General features: G+C 40.5%; 1 protein-coding gene across 1 annotated transcript in view; it reads right to left on the bottom strand.

Moving 5' to 3' along the window:
* Nucleotides 1-17,399, bottom strand: part of kcnb1 (potassium voltage-gated channel, Shab-related subfamily, member 1) — a 29,572-nt gene extending 12,173 nt beyond the window's left edge. The window contains exon 1 of the mRNA XM_073468903.1: nt 16,824-17,399. Coding sequence (XP_073325004.1) covers nt 16,824-17,399 — 576 coding nt within the window. The remainder of the gene's footprint in view (nt 1-16,823) is intronic.
* Between the last annotated feature and the right edge of the window lie 383 nt (nt 17,400-17,782).

The following is a 17,782-nucleotide window of genomic DNA, read 5'->3' as shown; positions in this document are numbered from 1 at the left end:
GTCCACGGTGGCCATATAAATAGAAACAGTATAGGGTCTAGTCTGGCGCACCAAAGGCAGCTGTTTTCATCAGGAATTTCGACCCTGAGTATGCAGCAATGATAAGGACTGGAAGGAGATGAAAGATAGCTTAGTCAGTGTTGCGTAGAGGCATTTCTGAATTGAGGAAATATCATAGAGCAGTTAAAGAGGGGAGGGTTTCTGCTGTCCATTAAATGTCTAGAAGAATCTAATCTCATCCGCATTGTAGTCTCCTATCTGCACAAAATAACTCCCTTAGCAATGAGCTTATACATTGCACTTCGCATATAGGAAGTACTAAATACATAAAGAGGCAAGTCTATCACATTGTTCAGGAATATTGCTCCCATGTAGTCTAATAGTGAATGTGATGCAGTTCACACGGTCTTGCAGTCCATGATGGTTTATTTATTACAGAAATCAGAGAACGTCACAGTATACTCCGCACACAGCAGCACAGAAGGAAAATGTAAACATGAGAGAAGCATTGATTTGAAACGCAAAGAGAGAAGCAGACAGAGAAACACACACACAACCTCTGTATACACACACACACACACACACACACACACACACACACACACACACACACACACACACAGTCAATCAACAATGATGCCTGAATAGAAGGCAGCTGCAAGTCTCAGCATCACTGAAATGACAGTTGCCATGGTGATGGTGACAGTGAACTTTTAAACATTTTAACGATGGCAGTGAAAGGGAAAATAAAAGAGAGAAACGGAGAGAGCACAAAAACGTTGGAAAACAAAGGCGAGACTTGAACGAACGAGACTGAACGATGTGAATGTTACGCATTCTGTTCACGGAGCAGGAGCAGTACACAGAGTTATTACTCTCCTTAATCCTGAACTCAAACACGTGCTTACTGCAGATATTCTACTTACTAACAGCGTAACATTGCACTGACTCTATTTTTCACAGTTTGTGAGAACCCAGATCAGTGGCCATTCAGCTTCAGTGCTGTTAATCCCTTTAAGAGTTATACTCAGATTAACATGCAAATCCTTGAAGTTTTGGTAATTGGACAGCTATGAACACATGGTTTTTATACCTAAAACAGCCTCTGTTGTATCGGTCACAAACTAAGTCAATAGCCATCCTTAATGCGCTTTTAATACCTGTTAGGTCAAAGAGAACATACTGTATGGAAGAGGATGAGCACAATATAGGTTTACGTTGTCTAATTCAATTACTGCAGCATGTACAGGAGGCTCTGCGCTGTGCTAATGTACATAAATGTGCTAGAAGATAATTGACAAATCATTAAGCCCCATCCCCCAGTCAGGCTTTCAATTCCCACATGAAACATATGCAGTTTCAGGTCAGGCGCCAGAGTGAAATGATGGCATTTTACATTTCCGCAAAGCACGGATATGTTCAAATCTGTACATGTCATATGTACCCTATTGATATTTCTACAATGCATGTCATATCACGTCCACATTACACATTTGTGGGCTGTCTTTCATGTCAGGAGGTGGAGGGGATGCTGGAGGTTTTACAGAGGCAAGATGGCTGTCAGTCCAGAGACCACTATTTGAGACAGAACATTGTAAGTGCAAAACCGTTGTATGTTTTTGATGAGATATATTTTCTTGCCGTGTTAGGCAACAGAACCAAGCAAGCCATAACCTGCTGTTTTCCTCACGCTAACCAAGTGGTTTTTGCACCTAAACTTTACCTGATCATAAGGACAGTGCACAAAGAAATGTTGACAGATTTACCACTTGATTTTATTAATTTCTTAAAAATCCATGAATGTGATTTCAGACAGAGGTAGACAAAAGAGGTCCTTTCATGTCTGGCCAGTAAGATAAATAGTGCAGGCCGCTGTCACTTGCAGATTTGATCAGCTAGCAACTACCTAATTAAACTAACGTTGGCTCTGTGAGATAGTGAAACAGTCTCTGGCAGACTCTTTAAGGCTCCCAGCTGAGATCATGAAATGGGTCTTGAAGATAGTCTTGATGGCATGATATAGTGCTAAGAGACGGAGGCTGAGGCTGCATGTCTGCAAACCGTTGGCATCCTCACTATCGATTATCCATGTAGAAGCTCACTTTAGCAAACAAACAAAAATACTTTTGCTTTTGTATTTTTGAGTTTAGCTTAAAAAGATAAAAAACACTGTTACTACAGCCCTGTATGCACACTGCACAACTTGACACATGCCAGGTTACAGTTGCTAAGCTAGTCACTGTTTGGTGGATGGGCTTAGAGAAAGGTCAATAACGGAATAATGAAAAAATTCTTGATATGTATATGCAAGTGGTGGTATATGAGATTGTGTGTGCCTGGAAGTACACCCAAGCCGGGTGAAAGTGCTCATCAAGGTGAAAGGCATCTTGCACCAGAAGTCAAGTGCTCTCTCCTTGTTCTCACAATCTGCCGGTGGCTTGATGAAGGTTTCTCCTTCCCCTTGGCAGATTCTATTTCTGCCTGTGGCCTTCACATTTTACTCAAAGTCATTCATTCACCTTTCTACACAGAGCCAACAAGTGGAGCAGCTTCTGGACCGGGAGCACTGATTTATGGACCTTGTTGTTCAGTGCACACATACTGATGTTGAAGGGGTTGCATATCACAGTAATGGTGACGTGGCCCCTCTGTAGGGCCACGGCCGGCAGATGCCTCAGGGTCACTCTGCTGTACTGTGTGTGTGTAAAAAAATGGTAAAGGAAGGAAATGACCAATGGTAAAAACAAAAACCTGTTATATCCCATAGACTGCATAAGACAGCAATAAAATGTCATGACAAGTTTTTATGCTCATTATGGTTGGCAGCACAACCATTACACAACAATATTTTTTAGAGCCTGCAAACTAATTCAGGCAGACAGCCTGAGTTGCACTGAAACACTTAAACTCTACTTGATGCAACACAGTATATCCAATGCATCCTCTGCTAGGTGGTATGCCTGACAATACCCCCATTTGCTCCTGCTGCACCCCTAATTTACAAACTTTGCTGTAACACTGATGCAAGCTATTGCTGCCACAGCTGCTGCTCATAAAACTGTCCGACCTGCTTCTCCACCTGCAGGGTCTGATTCGAAGGTACTCTGGAGGAGCGATTGTTACTGACACCCCCAAACATCTGCTGTGTGGATGTTGGGGGAAGTAGAGGCCCGAGCCAGGACACAACACATCAGCTCAGAGTATATACTCTGTGCATAAAATAAATCCTTTCCACGTGGGTTAACTGATCCAAGTGGTTATTGGTGTGTAATGGAGAAAGATGGGAATGACATGTGACAGATGTTGGATCCATATGGATCTGAGCCACCATGTTTTGCCTGAATGTCATTTGCTGAGCAGGTGATTTTCTCAGTATTCATTGTAGTGACTCATACTTACAGACATGGCAGATATTATTTATAGATTGGAGTGTAAATGATAAATGTAAACCAATTAAATGTAAATTTGGTCTTAGTAATTTGGCTAGTTTGTTAGTTTATACCTTTGGAAACTTAAAACTGGCTTTTCCTTCTTCTCCCTTTTGTTTTGGATTTAAATTCTACTAACTTTAAAGCCGCTAGAAGGAACAATTATTTATTGTTGAGTCTGGCGCCCCCTGTGGACAAAAGCTTTATGGGCACCAACGTCTCCCGTGGTAAAGATCTTTTTCTGCTTACTTATTCTTAATACTATTTGTCTTTTTTAAATACAGCTGAGGTAATGTATCTTTTTGAGGCTACGTAACATTATATATGACGGTGGTGAGTAAACGTTGTGAGACCCCTCAATTCATCCTCATTTTTGGAACGTGACCTGGTGGCAGGCATTAGGAATGACTGTACAGAAAGAGCCAATCTTCTCACTGACAGCTTTATTTATTCATGTAGGTCATACAGAGGCATCAGTATTATGAGACTATTTTGTAACCAGTTAAAAACTCCTTGTAGTACGTTAAGGTCTGTTCACGCCAATACTGTGTAAATTTCACTATTTTCACTGAGGGTTATAGAAAAAAAAAAACACCATTGTCGACCAAAACAGCAAGTGCACCTTCAGGAAAAGCAGCTTCTCGCTTGTAGCCTGCAGCATTGTACTAACTGACAATTTATCTCACAATCATTGCGACAGAGGAGAAACTACTGCTGCCATGCAACTCTCCAGAGTTGTGAAATTTTCCCACGTTCCCCGCTAATTGTCTGAAAAGGGAACATGGTTGCTCAGTCTTCAAACTCTTTATTGTTGCTCAAACGCCGTGAGTGTTATACAGTGTACTGTATCATATGCTGGTGTATGATTCAGCAGTCGTGACAGTCGTCCATGAGCAGTCTCTTTGAGGGTTAGCACTGATTCAGGAAAACAGACATATCGTTTCAATTTTAATCATTCACTTACTTACAGTAGGTCTGTGAGTGAGGCCTATCACGGGACAGTGCGCCCACTATGTCACTCTAACTGCAAGACTAAAGCTACCATGTCTTCAAAAAAAAATACGGCCAAAGTCCCACTTTTTCATAGAGGAAAAGCCTTGAAACATGTAATGTATATGGCTCCATACTGACCATTTTGTTGTGAGCTAAGACATTAAATAGTGTTCCATAAACCCGCCTGTCCATGTTGAAATTGCTTTAGTCATCTTTTCTTTTTGGACATGCTAAATATTTGATGATTATTTTAACTATACATGTGTTTTCTCCTAACAGGAAGCCTTCTGTGTCCCAGAAAGACTAGGATGCAAAACATGTGTCTGTTGAGACAACTCGTGACGAGAATTAATTTAGAAGATCTGGGTCTTCGGTGCTGAACTTTTGTTTCTGCTCTCATCGCAAAAAAACAAAACACTAACCAGATGCTTTTGTTCTTTTAGCCTCTGGGAATGTGTGTGATTGTCCCGCGTAAGAGCCTCGTTCTTTAGAGTTTAATCTGGTCCGAAGGCGCCCATAAACTCAAATGGCTAATGCTCTTCATCAAAGTGATTATCTCAGACTATTCCCAGGTTATCCAGGTTCAACTGAATCTAACTTGTAAGGAGTTGTACAATTTAGTCAAAAGAATCTACCAACAATGGAACTACTGCATGTGAACATTAAAATAACAGCATCAAAATACTGATTCCCATTCCGATAAGAAACAATAATTTGAGCAATATACGACATCATATGTTCACAACACATAATCTGAAATGTTCTTCTTCCTACAGGCTAAAGAAGACTGAATATTCAACCATTATCATCTGCTGAATTATTTTTTCCCTTAGTCATAAACCTATTTCTTGGTTTTCTGTTTCTCAGTCTCAGCCTCCATGTCTCATAGTAATTTTCTCTTTCACCTCTTTCATTTTTACTTCTCTTGATCTAGCGCTGTCTTTCTTCCTATCCCTTACAGTCTTTGCTCCTCAGGCTTCCTCCTCTTGGGGACACTGAAGACTTGGTGTCTTTCGCTCACTGCTCACGTAACAACAGCTCGACTCCAAATTGAATGAACAAAGGAGCTGTGTAGCTCTGCTATGGCGATGCACAATTCTTGACCCCTTTCTTGTCATCCGCTGCACAATCTCAAAGACGATTCTATGCAACGTGTTTTGGATTGTTGTTCTGATGACTGTGGTTATATCATTGATAAGACACTTGTGAATTTTTGTCACCAAACATACAGAACATGTCCACTGAAATAGAGATGGTAAATAGAGCAAAACAAACACACTGTCTTTTCTAAACCTATTCTGCAGTTGTGAAACATACCGAAGCTGTGCCTCCCCGTGCGAGCCGGAAAAGCTGAGATGACACCACAAACCCTGAACTACCCACTACAAAATGCATGACATGGCTTGTAAAATACTCAAGAACACCACTCAACCACTAGAGAATTGTACCTCTGCACGTTAACAGTGATGAGAGTTCAAGTATGCAGCATAATGTTAACTTAACAGCCCCAAACTCATCTCAAAACCTCTATCAGAAATTAACCAATTCTACTAATAAATATTAATCAAATAAACAGTGACATCTTCAAACATCTTCATCTTCTTCACCATGGCTTGGTCTTTCTACCCTTGGTCATACGGTCTTGACTCCCGTGTTTCATCACATATTATCCCCCCCAGCACATCAAATGATAATTCCCACCGGCATTGCGGTTATGTAATCGCCCCTGAATTGGTGTGAAATTTGCCATGAATGTTCAGTCGCCTCAGAGGAAGGAAAATAGATTCTGAAAACACCCATGACCTTCGATTTATTGCCCACATATTCAACTTTCTAATGAGCGTGTCCCCTGACCTGAAGCAAAATGTTTATGGTGCACAGCAGAGAGACACCCACTGTTACTGCAAACCCCATCACCTTTCCATTACTTCTACCATCAGGAAAAACTTCTGCTACTGTTGTGTAATCGAACCAACAGACTGTTGACTGTGACAGTAACAGCTATGTGGGGGGATTATCAGGCCTTAGTGGACATCTGCACTCTAATGAGTGTTTGCCATTCGAAGTGCTTTCTCTAAAAGCACAAAGTATGTAAAAAAAAAAAAGTGAAGTCATGAATTCATCTGTTGTTCTTGCTGTGACAACAGGTTTTTTGGAGAAAATGGCTCATCGATGCATGCTGCTGGCACTTTCAACCAGATCTAGTGTGTGAACATGAAACTCTGCTGTATAAATAGTTCTGAAGCTGAACTGAATAGTATTTTGAAATTAAAAATGTTTCGAATGGATAAGAATAATGTGAAAGGAATCGCTCATGGGGACAGATCCACAGAGAATTAACTCGCGACTCCGCAGTCCTCCTCGGCTCTGAGGATTTAAGTGTCTGTTAGCGTTGTTCTGCAATATTGGACTTGGAAAACTGTCATTCATCATAGTATCACAGCAGTTTGTGAAATTGTCACGAAATTTTTACGTTTTAGAGACTCTCTCTTTTTCATGCCTGCACCATGTTTATCTGACAGAAACTGTGAGGTGGCGCCAATTCGCACAAAATGCCAATTTCTACATAATGTTGCTTTAAACAGGATTTCCAGTGTTTTTAAACAATTGTAAATGATTCATACTTGCCAAAAGTTTGGAATCGGTCCAGTAGATTGTCTGTAATGGCTACAATGTAATCCTTTGGGGCATCTATGACTGTCTAGTCATGCTCACTGAAAGCGTTTGTTTTTGCCACTGACAGACTGAGAGTGTTATGCTAAGTGTCTGACAACATTACGGAAATGATTCCTATGGATAAAGACCTTTTGGTTAAATGATAAAATCCATTTTGTAACCAGAAACAGACGCTCGCTCTAAAATGTTGCATGATGAGTTGTTCCAGTTGTTGCCTCATCTATATTGTCAAAATCTGTTAAATACTCAACCATGAGTAAATTCTTGCTGGCAGTTCCTCTAGGTAAACTCCAAATTTCCTTTCTCCAACTGTTTCCACAGTCGTCTTCCCGCAACAAGTCACTTCTTGCCAGATTTAGAGTGAGATTGTGCAGGTTAAATTTGTTGGATCAAGACGTGTAATCCAAAAACTATATTCTTGTTAATCAAAAAGTTATTTGGGTGCCATTCTGAGCATTGTCAAGAACTAACAATCTTCACCATGTGTGAGGAAAAGTATTTTCTGGATGGCTTTAGTGTGGCGTATAAACAGAAATTTGGTGCTCCAAACTGTTTGGCTGTGAAATGGAAATGAATTTGCAATGAGGACGGAGGACAGGGAAGGCAGCCATCTCTCTGCATTATAAGATCTTGATCATAATTGCTCAGCAGATACACAAATCCTCAATGTGCCACCATCCATCTGGCCAAAAGTTGGGTCATTTCCTGGTTGATAACTTTCTTGGACACATTGGGAACAAATTAACTGAGTTTAATAGATCATAACAAGAGGGAAAAAAATGTTGTCTTGTCAGTTTCAGCTGGTAAAATAAACTGCAACAAGTCAGAGTTTTTCCAAAAAGATTCACCGAGTCTAAAAACAGCAGCTCAGCTTCCTACACTTCAGCCCTCTATCCTTTGAATGTACAGGTTTGGAGGCTCTGTTGGTTACCTCACTGTCACAGTTCTTCAGTAATACATTTCTGACACATATAGTAGTAAAGTCACAGTGTTAATTACATCCATCTACTGTAAAGAATGTTTCACTCTGAATGTCAACCTTAATCTCCTGAGGTTTTCAGTCTATCTGAGTAGGCTTGCCGTGTGTGTGTGTGTGTGCGTGTGTGTGTGTGTGTGTGTGTGTGTAGTGGGTCAGAGAAAGAGGAAGTAGGCAGTGAGATATTTTTAAACAAGTTGATTTAACATCATCATAAGAATCCATTACTCCCAGGATAGTGTTTCACTACATTAGAAACTGTCTACTATGCAAATATAGGTGTGTGTGTGTGTGTGTGTGTGTGTGTGTATGTGTGTGTGTGTGTGTGTGTGTCCTCCCTATCAGTAAACCCATATGTTAAGCAAACTAACTAAAAACTGAAATATGGACCAACAAAGGTTTGAGAGTTGAAGTTTATTGAAACTTTAACCTCAGTGTTTGCAGTCAAATTTTTATAGCTGCATCTGAATCTGACTTCAGGGCAAGTTAAGAAGAGGCTTAACCACTCAGTCGCTGCTGTTGACGAGGAGACATTGTGACAGGCAGAGAGAGCAACTGGCATGAAAGCAAGTGGTGAGGCACTCAATCTCCGCGTACATATGATCCCAGCTTATATCACTGCACCTCACAAACCCAGACAATGTGGACATCTAAACTGGGGAAGTTTGATATCTTATTTTCCCCTAATCCCCTATCAAGCACAAATTTGTGACTTCAGTATTGCATGGTCACTCTGCAGCCTCCTCCCGGAGAGTTACATGAGATACTTGATACTCCGTGTGCCGCTGCCCTTCTCTGTGGTGTTTGTAACATAGAGGGCTCAAAGACTCACATAGGTATATAAAAAAAAGTACATTCTCCTACTACCAGATTGGGGAGTAAGTGGACGATTTTATGTGTCTTTACAATCCTGTACGTTTACGGTAATGAACAGCCATCAGCACGTTTACGATGCAATATGTAAGAATAGGTCACCTGTTGAAATCTCCCTGAAAACAAATGAGAGGCAGCATATCACCAGAGTAGCTGCTAATTACTGTTAACTGGAGCTGCTGTTAGCTCGTTAGCTCAGTTAGCTGTGCAGCTAGTGGGCGGGATGGTGAGCTTGGAGCACCGGGGGAGAGTTCTTGCTGACACCACTACCATGGGAGCTTTGACCAGGATGGGCAGGGGCTAGCTGGTTAGCATGCTAACTTCAGTATATATCTTTTCAACATTAAACACAGACATCATAATGTCAAAACTGTTATTAATTCACATTCTGTGGATAATCATAGTTATATTTTTAATGTTTTTAACTGTTATCTTACTTACTGCACTTTTCAAATAAAGCGTTGATGGCTAATGGTCATTGTTGCCGATCTGGGTGATGAGGCCGTGTCTGTACTGTGCACACAGCTGACACAGTCTGTACACAAGTGCGTACTGTGAAAATGACAAAAACAATTATTTCTCTGTATTTTTGTATAAACTCACAAACTAGCAGCTTTATGTTGGATGTTGAATAAACACACACAGAGTTGTAAGGATCACGCCCCTGGTCGCAACACAGATTCGTGATAAATCCACTACACAACCACTTTTCAAAAGACAAGTGACTGAGCGAGACTCAATGAAAACACTTTAGCAGATGTGTTCAACAAGGGCAAAAACACATTGGTTTAAATTTAACATGAGCATCTGTGATGCTGTGATTTAAACATTAGACAGTGCATTAGACAGGTGACGGACCAACCGTGCTTGACGTGCAGAGGCTACAGAACGGCCCAAAAAACTTTGGTTGTGAGCCAGGCACACACCGCTTCTGTTTACTGTTAGTGGTTGACATATAAACCAATGTGAAGCTGGAGGTGTTCAGTGAACATCCAGTTTGTTTGAGATGGAATACCGAGGGGAGAAAATCACCTTTTTTTTTAAGCTTTTGTAGGCTTTTGATGGAAGGTCGTCATAATAAATTGTTGGGGCGGAGCGCTTTATTTTAGAGTACACTAATAAGATGTAATAAGCTTTACTTTTTCTAATAATATGGTCTTTTTTAGACAGTTGAAAAAAGACATGTATACCCTAAATAAATTAATAAAGCATAAAAAACCATGATTTGTATCAAATCAGGCAAAGACTATATGTTCTCTGTCGGAAAATAAAAAAACAAAGATATATCCTAAGTTAACTAATAGGATGTAACAAGCCTAATTTTATTTCAAATTAGACAAAATCTATATGGTAATGGTTTTTGCTTTATTTTGCAGTATAGTCTTATTGTAAATTGTCACTAATTAACCTCTAAGAAAGTCAAAGAGGGTCTAAGGGGAAGGAAATAAAAATGATTTTTGCTTTATTTTGTAGTTGTTTGTTTACTCTTATTTTTAGTTTTTGTCTAATTTGATACAAAGTTCGGCTCGTTACGTCTGGGACTGGACATTGTTAGGTGCTTGTCACATGCTGTAGATTTTCACGATCAACAAACAGCAACCTCAGCAAAGCTACCCAAGCACAAACTCCTCTAACTTCAATGCTGGATGATAACAACAAATATGACAAAGGGGTTGAATTATTCATCGGTGTGCCCTGCAACTGTTATGAGGACTTTGTTTAGAGATTATGAATGCACTTTAGACTTTGTATTTAAATATGCAATGTTTATAAATAACTTGGTATAAAACACCAGGGGGAAAAAATAAGATAAAAAAATAACTGGACAATATTCACCTGCATCAAAAATAAAAGAATAATAAAATGTATGGCAAATCATTCAATATTTTTTTAATAGGCAGCCAGTCTTGCAGTTGAAATGACTGGTGGAAATTACTGGTCAAATTCATAGGACCTCATCAATCATCATCATGTTTTTTAAATTTTGCCTAGTTGATGTCATTGAGGCAGAAAGAGCTAGACATAGTTAGACTGTTGGAATTGCTGAAACAAATAACAAACAACTGTCTGTTATCATCATATCTTTGTATAATCTGATAGAGGAAAAGCATGTAAACCGAAAACAACAGTGTGCCAAGAATGGATCCCTGTGGGACACCATGACAGAAGCCTGTTATTACAACAGAGGGGTAGTAACAGGTTCAAAAGAGGGTCATTGGTGACAAGGGCTATCTCAGTGCTATGGCAAGCTGTCACACCAGACTTGAAGCTTCAAACAGTTCAGGGCTAGATCTTCACAAGGATGCAAAAGCCAGACTGAACCTGTGCCTCCTCCCCAGACGAGGCTGTCCAACCTCCCAGAAAGCAGAAAAAGTTGTTGAGGATCGCCTCAATGAATTTATGGGAGCTGTGCAAAATTTGTGCAAAAGAAAGAAATGGGACTTCATGAATTATTCAGTCTAGAAGCGCAGACTCTGGATGATCGAGCCCCTGAATTGGGACACAGCATTCTGGTCTTGTTTTTATATGACTTCCTATACATCATCATCCCTTTGACTTCTCAGCTGTCAGAAAATAGTGACTGATTCTAGTCTTGTTGCTTCGAGTCTTGGAATTCTGCTGCAGACTGATTTATGAGTGGGGGCACAGCCAAACCACATTGATATGTCACCTAAAGTGTGACATGAGAGGGGAATAATTGAAATTTGTTGCCTGCCATCTGATGCACAATACCCCCTGACAGAGCAGGAATCGGTAACTCTCCATTTTTGGAAGTATGCAGGACAAAAATGACAGCAATATTCAAGTTTGGTTTTTGTTACTTCTGTGAAATGATTGAAGCCAAACCCATGGATTTCATTTTTCAGCTGAACATCAAACAGAATCTTAAAAATGTTTGTGAAAACTGTCCCAAATGTGATTTTTTTTATAGTTGGGTTTGATGTATTTCAGTCTTGCAGCAATGAATATCCAGTGAATGTTTAGAAAATTGCTCCTAAAGTTGAGTAAAATTCCAAATTAATTTCATTCATGATTGCAAATCTGTAGTATCATAGTTATGAATACAGATATTAACATCACTACTATTAAAATGAATGCTTTGTTGGTGAGTGAAAGAAGAGTTCTGATATGATTTGCCATTATTAATGGCAGACACCACTCAAATCTAAGATAACGTTACATAAATGTTCCTGCAGAAAAAAGGATTTTCTTGGTGCCACATAGCCGACAGTCAGACGCAATCTTATTTTATGGTGACTCAAATCAGATTTTGAGCGAGAGGCAGACAATGCCGCGTCGTACAAAGAATGTAAACAGAGAGAGGGAAGCTTCAAATTGGGCCCGGAGTCTCCTGGAGAATAATTAATGTGACATTTCCCTGACATTTAGTCAGAGGTATGGTGGAGGAGCCTGAAGATGGGGAGGAAGGAAACAGAGATGTGAGCCAGTGAAGGAAAAGAAAGACAGGAAGGACGTCAGGGCAGAAAGAACACACGCAGCAACACTGGATTTTTCCCTGAACATCTTGACAAATATTGCAGCTACTACTCGCTTCCTTGCGTTGCACTGTACAGACATTAAAATACAGGAGCTGAGCAGAAGTGCGATGACACACACACACACACACACACACAGAAACACAAATAGACCTACTCTAATGTTCTGTATTCACTCCTTCAGTGATGGTAAAATTATACTTTTGTTGCTTGGTAACCATTTGTTTTGTGCTCATCTCGACCATTCACCATCTGTTTATGGGCTGTTACACATACATTACCATCCCTGACCCTGGATAGGAGAGCACAGCTGATGATCTAACGCTGGAACAGTATGTGGTCGAAGCTGGACCGCTCGACAAGCCCTCTGTGCTTTTAGTAGTTTGGTCTGTGGTTTCACATTGCCCTTTTAAGCTAATTAGGAAATGATAAACTCTACGTCTTGCTGTGTCAAGGTCGCTCTTTTTTCTGGCACGTTATCCTCCGCTATAGGCTTATAATGATGCCAAACCAAGAGATGATGAGTGCCTTTTTTTAATGGTAATCACTGCACCCACTAGAGAGCTACAGATCTGTAGAAAACAATATCCAAATACACTTTGCTGTGTCATTATTCAAATCGAAGAGCACCCATCTTGGTTAAGCGCTTCAAATCTGTTCTCCAGTGATATTTTGATAAATTGCAGATATCAGGGTGCCATAATGGTCGACTCAGAGTGGTCATCTCCTCTTTGTAGGCTACAGTACTTCCTTAGCTCTAACACAATAAAAATTGATTTTACATCTCTTTGATTCCTATGAAGAAGATATTCCTCTGACAGACTCACAGCACTCATCGCAGTCTGTTTGTGGGGCAGCGCTGACAGTTCTCACAAATCCTCATCGCAAAGCATCAGCCAGCACAAACTGCTAATGGTTTCATTTCCATTTCCTTAACGTTTCCCAGACAAGGCATTCTGCTCCCCTTAAAACAGTGTTTGGAGAGAGACAGCATCCTCTTTGATCCCTTCAGCTCAATCTAGAAGAGTGTGATCAAAGGCTGCTCATGTTTAACACTGCTGTGGTCTCCCAGGTTGCAGTTGCAGGTGTGGCTTTCCGAAAAGTCTGCCGTGGGCCAACTCTGTCGTTTTGCGGAAGCCAGCGCTCTCAGGCATGGTCCTCGGATAAGTAAAAAATAATGTGACTGTGTGCTTTCAATACACGGATGTTACAAACAAAAACGCAGGCTTACATGCTCATTCAACCAAACAGTGAATAATATTAACACACAACCACATGGGTTCTTAATTCTAGCAGCTGCTGTGCTGTCACCTTTCTTTTTCATAAATTCTTCACTAGTAAATCAACCCAATCACCACAACAAATGTTGGCAATATATGTCTCTGCAAACCATACATATGTTGACGTTCGATATGTTGCAACTATACGTTTCTTTATGTTCAAATTTCTATTTTTTGTTATGCTGTGCTATGCTTATAAAAGGCCAGGTAAAGAAGTCCACAAAACATTTCTGGAGGCTCACCTCAAAACACAGCATTCTCCTAAACAACTGAAGTAAATGGGGACTTGTTTTAAAACGTTCAAAAGAACTGCTGAAAAAAAAAAAAGGCTCCATACAGCTTGCCGGGCATAGTCCAAGTCTTTGGAAGCCCCAAGAACACAAATTGATTTGAAACATCTTTATTTACACTCTCAATGCGTGGCCAAGCTTGTGCACCGGCTTCAGACAGGATGCACGCTATTAACGATTTTAGCTTAGCAGCTACAGTGAAGATTTTGGCTTCAAAAAAGGTGTAAATAAAGTCTTTTCAAATCAATTTGGCATCTCAGAACAGCTGGAGACTTGGATTACACCAGAAAGGCTGATTTACAGTTCTTTTGTGCTGCTTTTTAAAAGATTTTTTTTTTTTTTTACATTTTAAAACAAGTCCCCGTCTAATTCAGTTATTTAGGAGAATACTAAAACGCTGTTTTGCTGTGAAGCTCCAGAAATGTTTTGTGGACTACGAAACTTGAGTGAGGTGAGTAGATAATGACTGAATTTTAAAGTCTGGGGGATGGGCTCAATAAATTGCTAACCAACTAATCTTGTCTGGCATTTCTCTCTTGCTCTAGTTGTTAATTGAAACGTGCACTAATTAGCGTACGTGTCACATATTTGCTCTATTGATCAAAACGCTCCTCCCAAGCATTGATTAATCCGAATGATTCCAACAATCCTAAATCACTTCTGACTCGTTGTTTATGCACAAAGATATAATTCAATATCTGAGCCTCCTGCAGAATATCTCAAATTCAATTGGCTCAGGATGATGCAGCGTGGGTTTGTCACAAACACACAACAACAGAATGCAAATGGACAATCAAAAGAAATCTCTTCAAAAGTCAAATGCATTTTCAAGCTGTAAACCAGGGCAGCTGAGTGATATTGCAATGATTTATTAATGCTTGACCAGAGCATGAGGTCAGACAAAGTGTAATGCATGCATGAGTTCATGTCTGTATGCTTTGCATTTTGTACATTTACGTGGTCGAAGGTGTTTTTCTGTGTGTGTATGATGGTTCTACGGTGAAGAAAGATTTTTTCAAATGTGAGAAAAATACAGCCACGGACTTTTCTTACAAGTCTGGCACAAAGAGCGTTACAGCAGATACAGATAATGAACCTTGTGTCATGTTTTAAAGCTGGCTAATAGCGATACATCCTGAAAGCGGCTTTCACTGTCACCAAACATATTTGACTGTTAAGACGTACTTTTTTCTAGTTCTTGAAAAAACATAATGGCAGATAATGGCTCACACATCCCACACTGATAAATCACATCCACTGGCTTTTTCTGTAATTTCCATTCTTCACTTCGTGGTCCAACCTCATGACAATCAAAACATACAGTAAGTTAATACCAAAGTGTGACACGGAGGCGTCCTGATTGATCCATTTAGTGCAACTGTAAATGTCTTTTAAATGTGATAGTAGGTCTGAAAAGTCTAATGTGCATTTTTCCCTGTGTTTTCCTTTGTAAGTGATGGCAATTATCTATTTTTGGTTGCCCTTTTTACTCACACAGTCACACTTAGCAGTGCACAGTCATGTGAAGGCTGCGGGCTTGTGTGCAGGCATTTTCATGCCTCCATTCAACCATTCACATAACGATTCAATGGTTGACAACATCACATGTTTATGTTCATTTCAAAATGCGACAAACATCAAAAGTCACAGCACTTGATTCGGGACAAGGACGACATCATGTATCAGTATGTCGAAGAAACGACGCACTATAAAAAGAGACCTGGGCGCCCAGTCAGACAGGGCATGTTTTGCAGAGGGCAAAAAGTGAGGTGCACCGCATTGCATTTTTGGGTGAAGCTCATACAGTTTTAAAAAAAAGAGCAGTCCGGTGTGTTTTTCTGTTGACGTTGTTGTTGCTAGGCAACTACCGAATCAATCAGTTGAAAAGCTGTACCTTTCATTTTTGCTAACTAGAAGTAGTTAACTTCCTTGTTAGTGGACAGTTGGCCACCTTGTAAATAAACAACATCTGCATAAAAGATGGACAGGTGAAGGGCCCTTGCTCTGGTTCAGATTGAGGGTGAGAAGCTGTTCCCAACTAGCACGCTGGACACAAATAAATGAAACCCTCAGAAAGAGGAGAAATCACAGGGAGTAGCACCAGCTGGTCCAGAAGCTTTGGCTGGGTGATGGTCAGTTCAAGGATTACTATTATAGTTATTTTAGGATGAGCCAGGGACAGTTTGACAATGACGTCAGGCGCTTTTCTGCTCTGAATTGAAGTTTTCTCAACTCGAGGCATTCAGAATACTCCTGCTAAAATGCGAGGCGCTTGCTAATTCTCACTGAACACAAAGCTGGGGATGATGGGAATGTCATTAGTTTTGCAGGTGTTCGGTCATAAAGTAAAGTATTGGACTGATTTAGAGGTTGATCTGAGGACGGTGCTGAAAGAAACGTTACGGGATCAATGTGGTTGCAGTGAATCATCGGGGGGACATGTCTGTACCAAATTTTATGAGAATCCATCTAATAGATGTCAAGACAAGTGTTTTTTTCCTCTAGGATGGTGAAGGAAACTCACATTATCTCATCCTGTCATTGTGGACCCAAGAAGGTAAGGGTTAGGGGTTGGGATGGGATGGGTTTTTAAATGATGTGCTATGATTGAATGTCCTGTAACCATCCTCGAAAATAAAATATTGTGTCGACATCACAGTCTAAATTACAAATGTCAACCTCAAGGTGGTGCTAGTGGAAAATTGCGGGCTTCACATATTTCTGTACAAAATTTCATGGCAATCCACTGTTGAGATATTTCCAACCAATCACACACTCATCTCTTACACCCAATATCCAATGACAATTACCTTTGCTGCAACAGATGAGCTGGGCTTCTCCAAGAGGTCCCAAAGCTTCTTTCGTTTTTCAGTACAGCAAGTGTTGTCAAACTCTTCACCCTCTCTGTCTTTCATGTTGTCGGCCTCCCTTTTGAGCTCCTCGTTCATTTGCTCCTTTTTCTGGTGGTACCTCGCCTGGCAACACGACTCCAGGTAGATCTCATCGATGCCCCAGTAGTCGAGTTCCTGACTGAACGACAGGGCGCACATTTCTTCCATCATGTGCAGCTTGCCCGTGCGGTAGAAGTTCAAAATTGAAGTGAACGCCCCCGGATGTCGATCAAAAAAGTACTCGTTCTCCTCGAGGTTGTAGTCATCGCACACTTCCATCAGAGATTCGTGGGTGTTGCAATCTCTTAACTTTCCCAAACGTGTTCGTGGTAGCCTATCTAACGTTCGCCACAAGACTTCATGTGGGAGACCCCCGACATTCAGCCTGACTCTGCGGAAACATGTCTTGCTGCGCATGATGTCCACCGGTTCAGGCGGCAGCGATGATGTTGAGTGAGAGCCGGCCTTATTTAATTCTGTCAGGGATTTCTCCATGATGACTTCAATGGTTCGTGGTTCGATGAATGAGGCAAACATCTGGGGCTATGAGCTACACTTGGTCCAGTTTTCTTTCATAATTGTATCTAAGGGATTAAGAAAAAAAGATAGAAATCATTAGTATTGTCTTGTTAGCCTCAAATGTCAAGGTCCACACATCAATCATCAGACTCTGAACTAATATGGTGATCCAAGTATTCGGCCTGGGCTCCAGGGGTGATTTAGAGCAGTTGTTCCTCACCTGAGGGTCAGCAGTTGAAGGTACATGAGATAAATCTGACAGGTTGCGAGATAATTTAGGAAGAAAATTTTAAAAAATGTTACATTCAATTTTTTCTTTTTATTTTAACATATTGGATGATTTTGCCTCCTCTGGCCTT

This window comes from Pagrus major, chromosome 6 (assembly GCF_040436345.1).
Source record: "Pagrus major chromosome 6, Pma_NU_1.0".
Lineage (NCBI taxonomy): Eukaryota > Metazoa > Chordata > Actinopteri > Spariformes > Sparidae > Pagrus > Pagrus major.
Note: the sequence above shows the minus strand (reverse complement) of the source record. Positions and strands in the feature narration are given on the sequence as shown.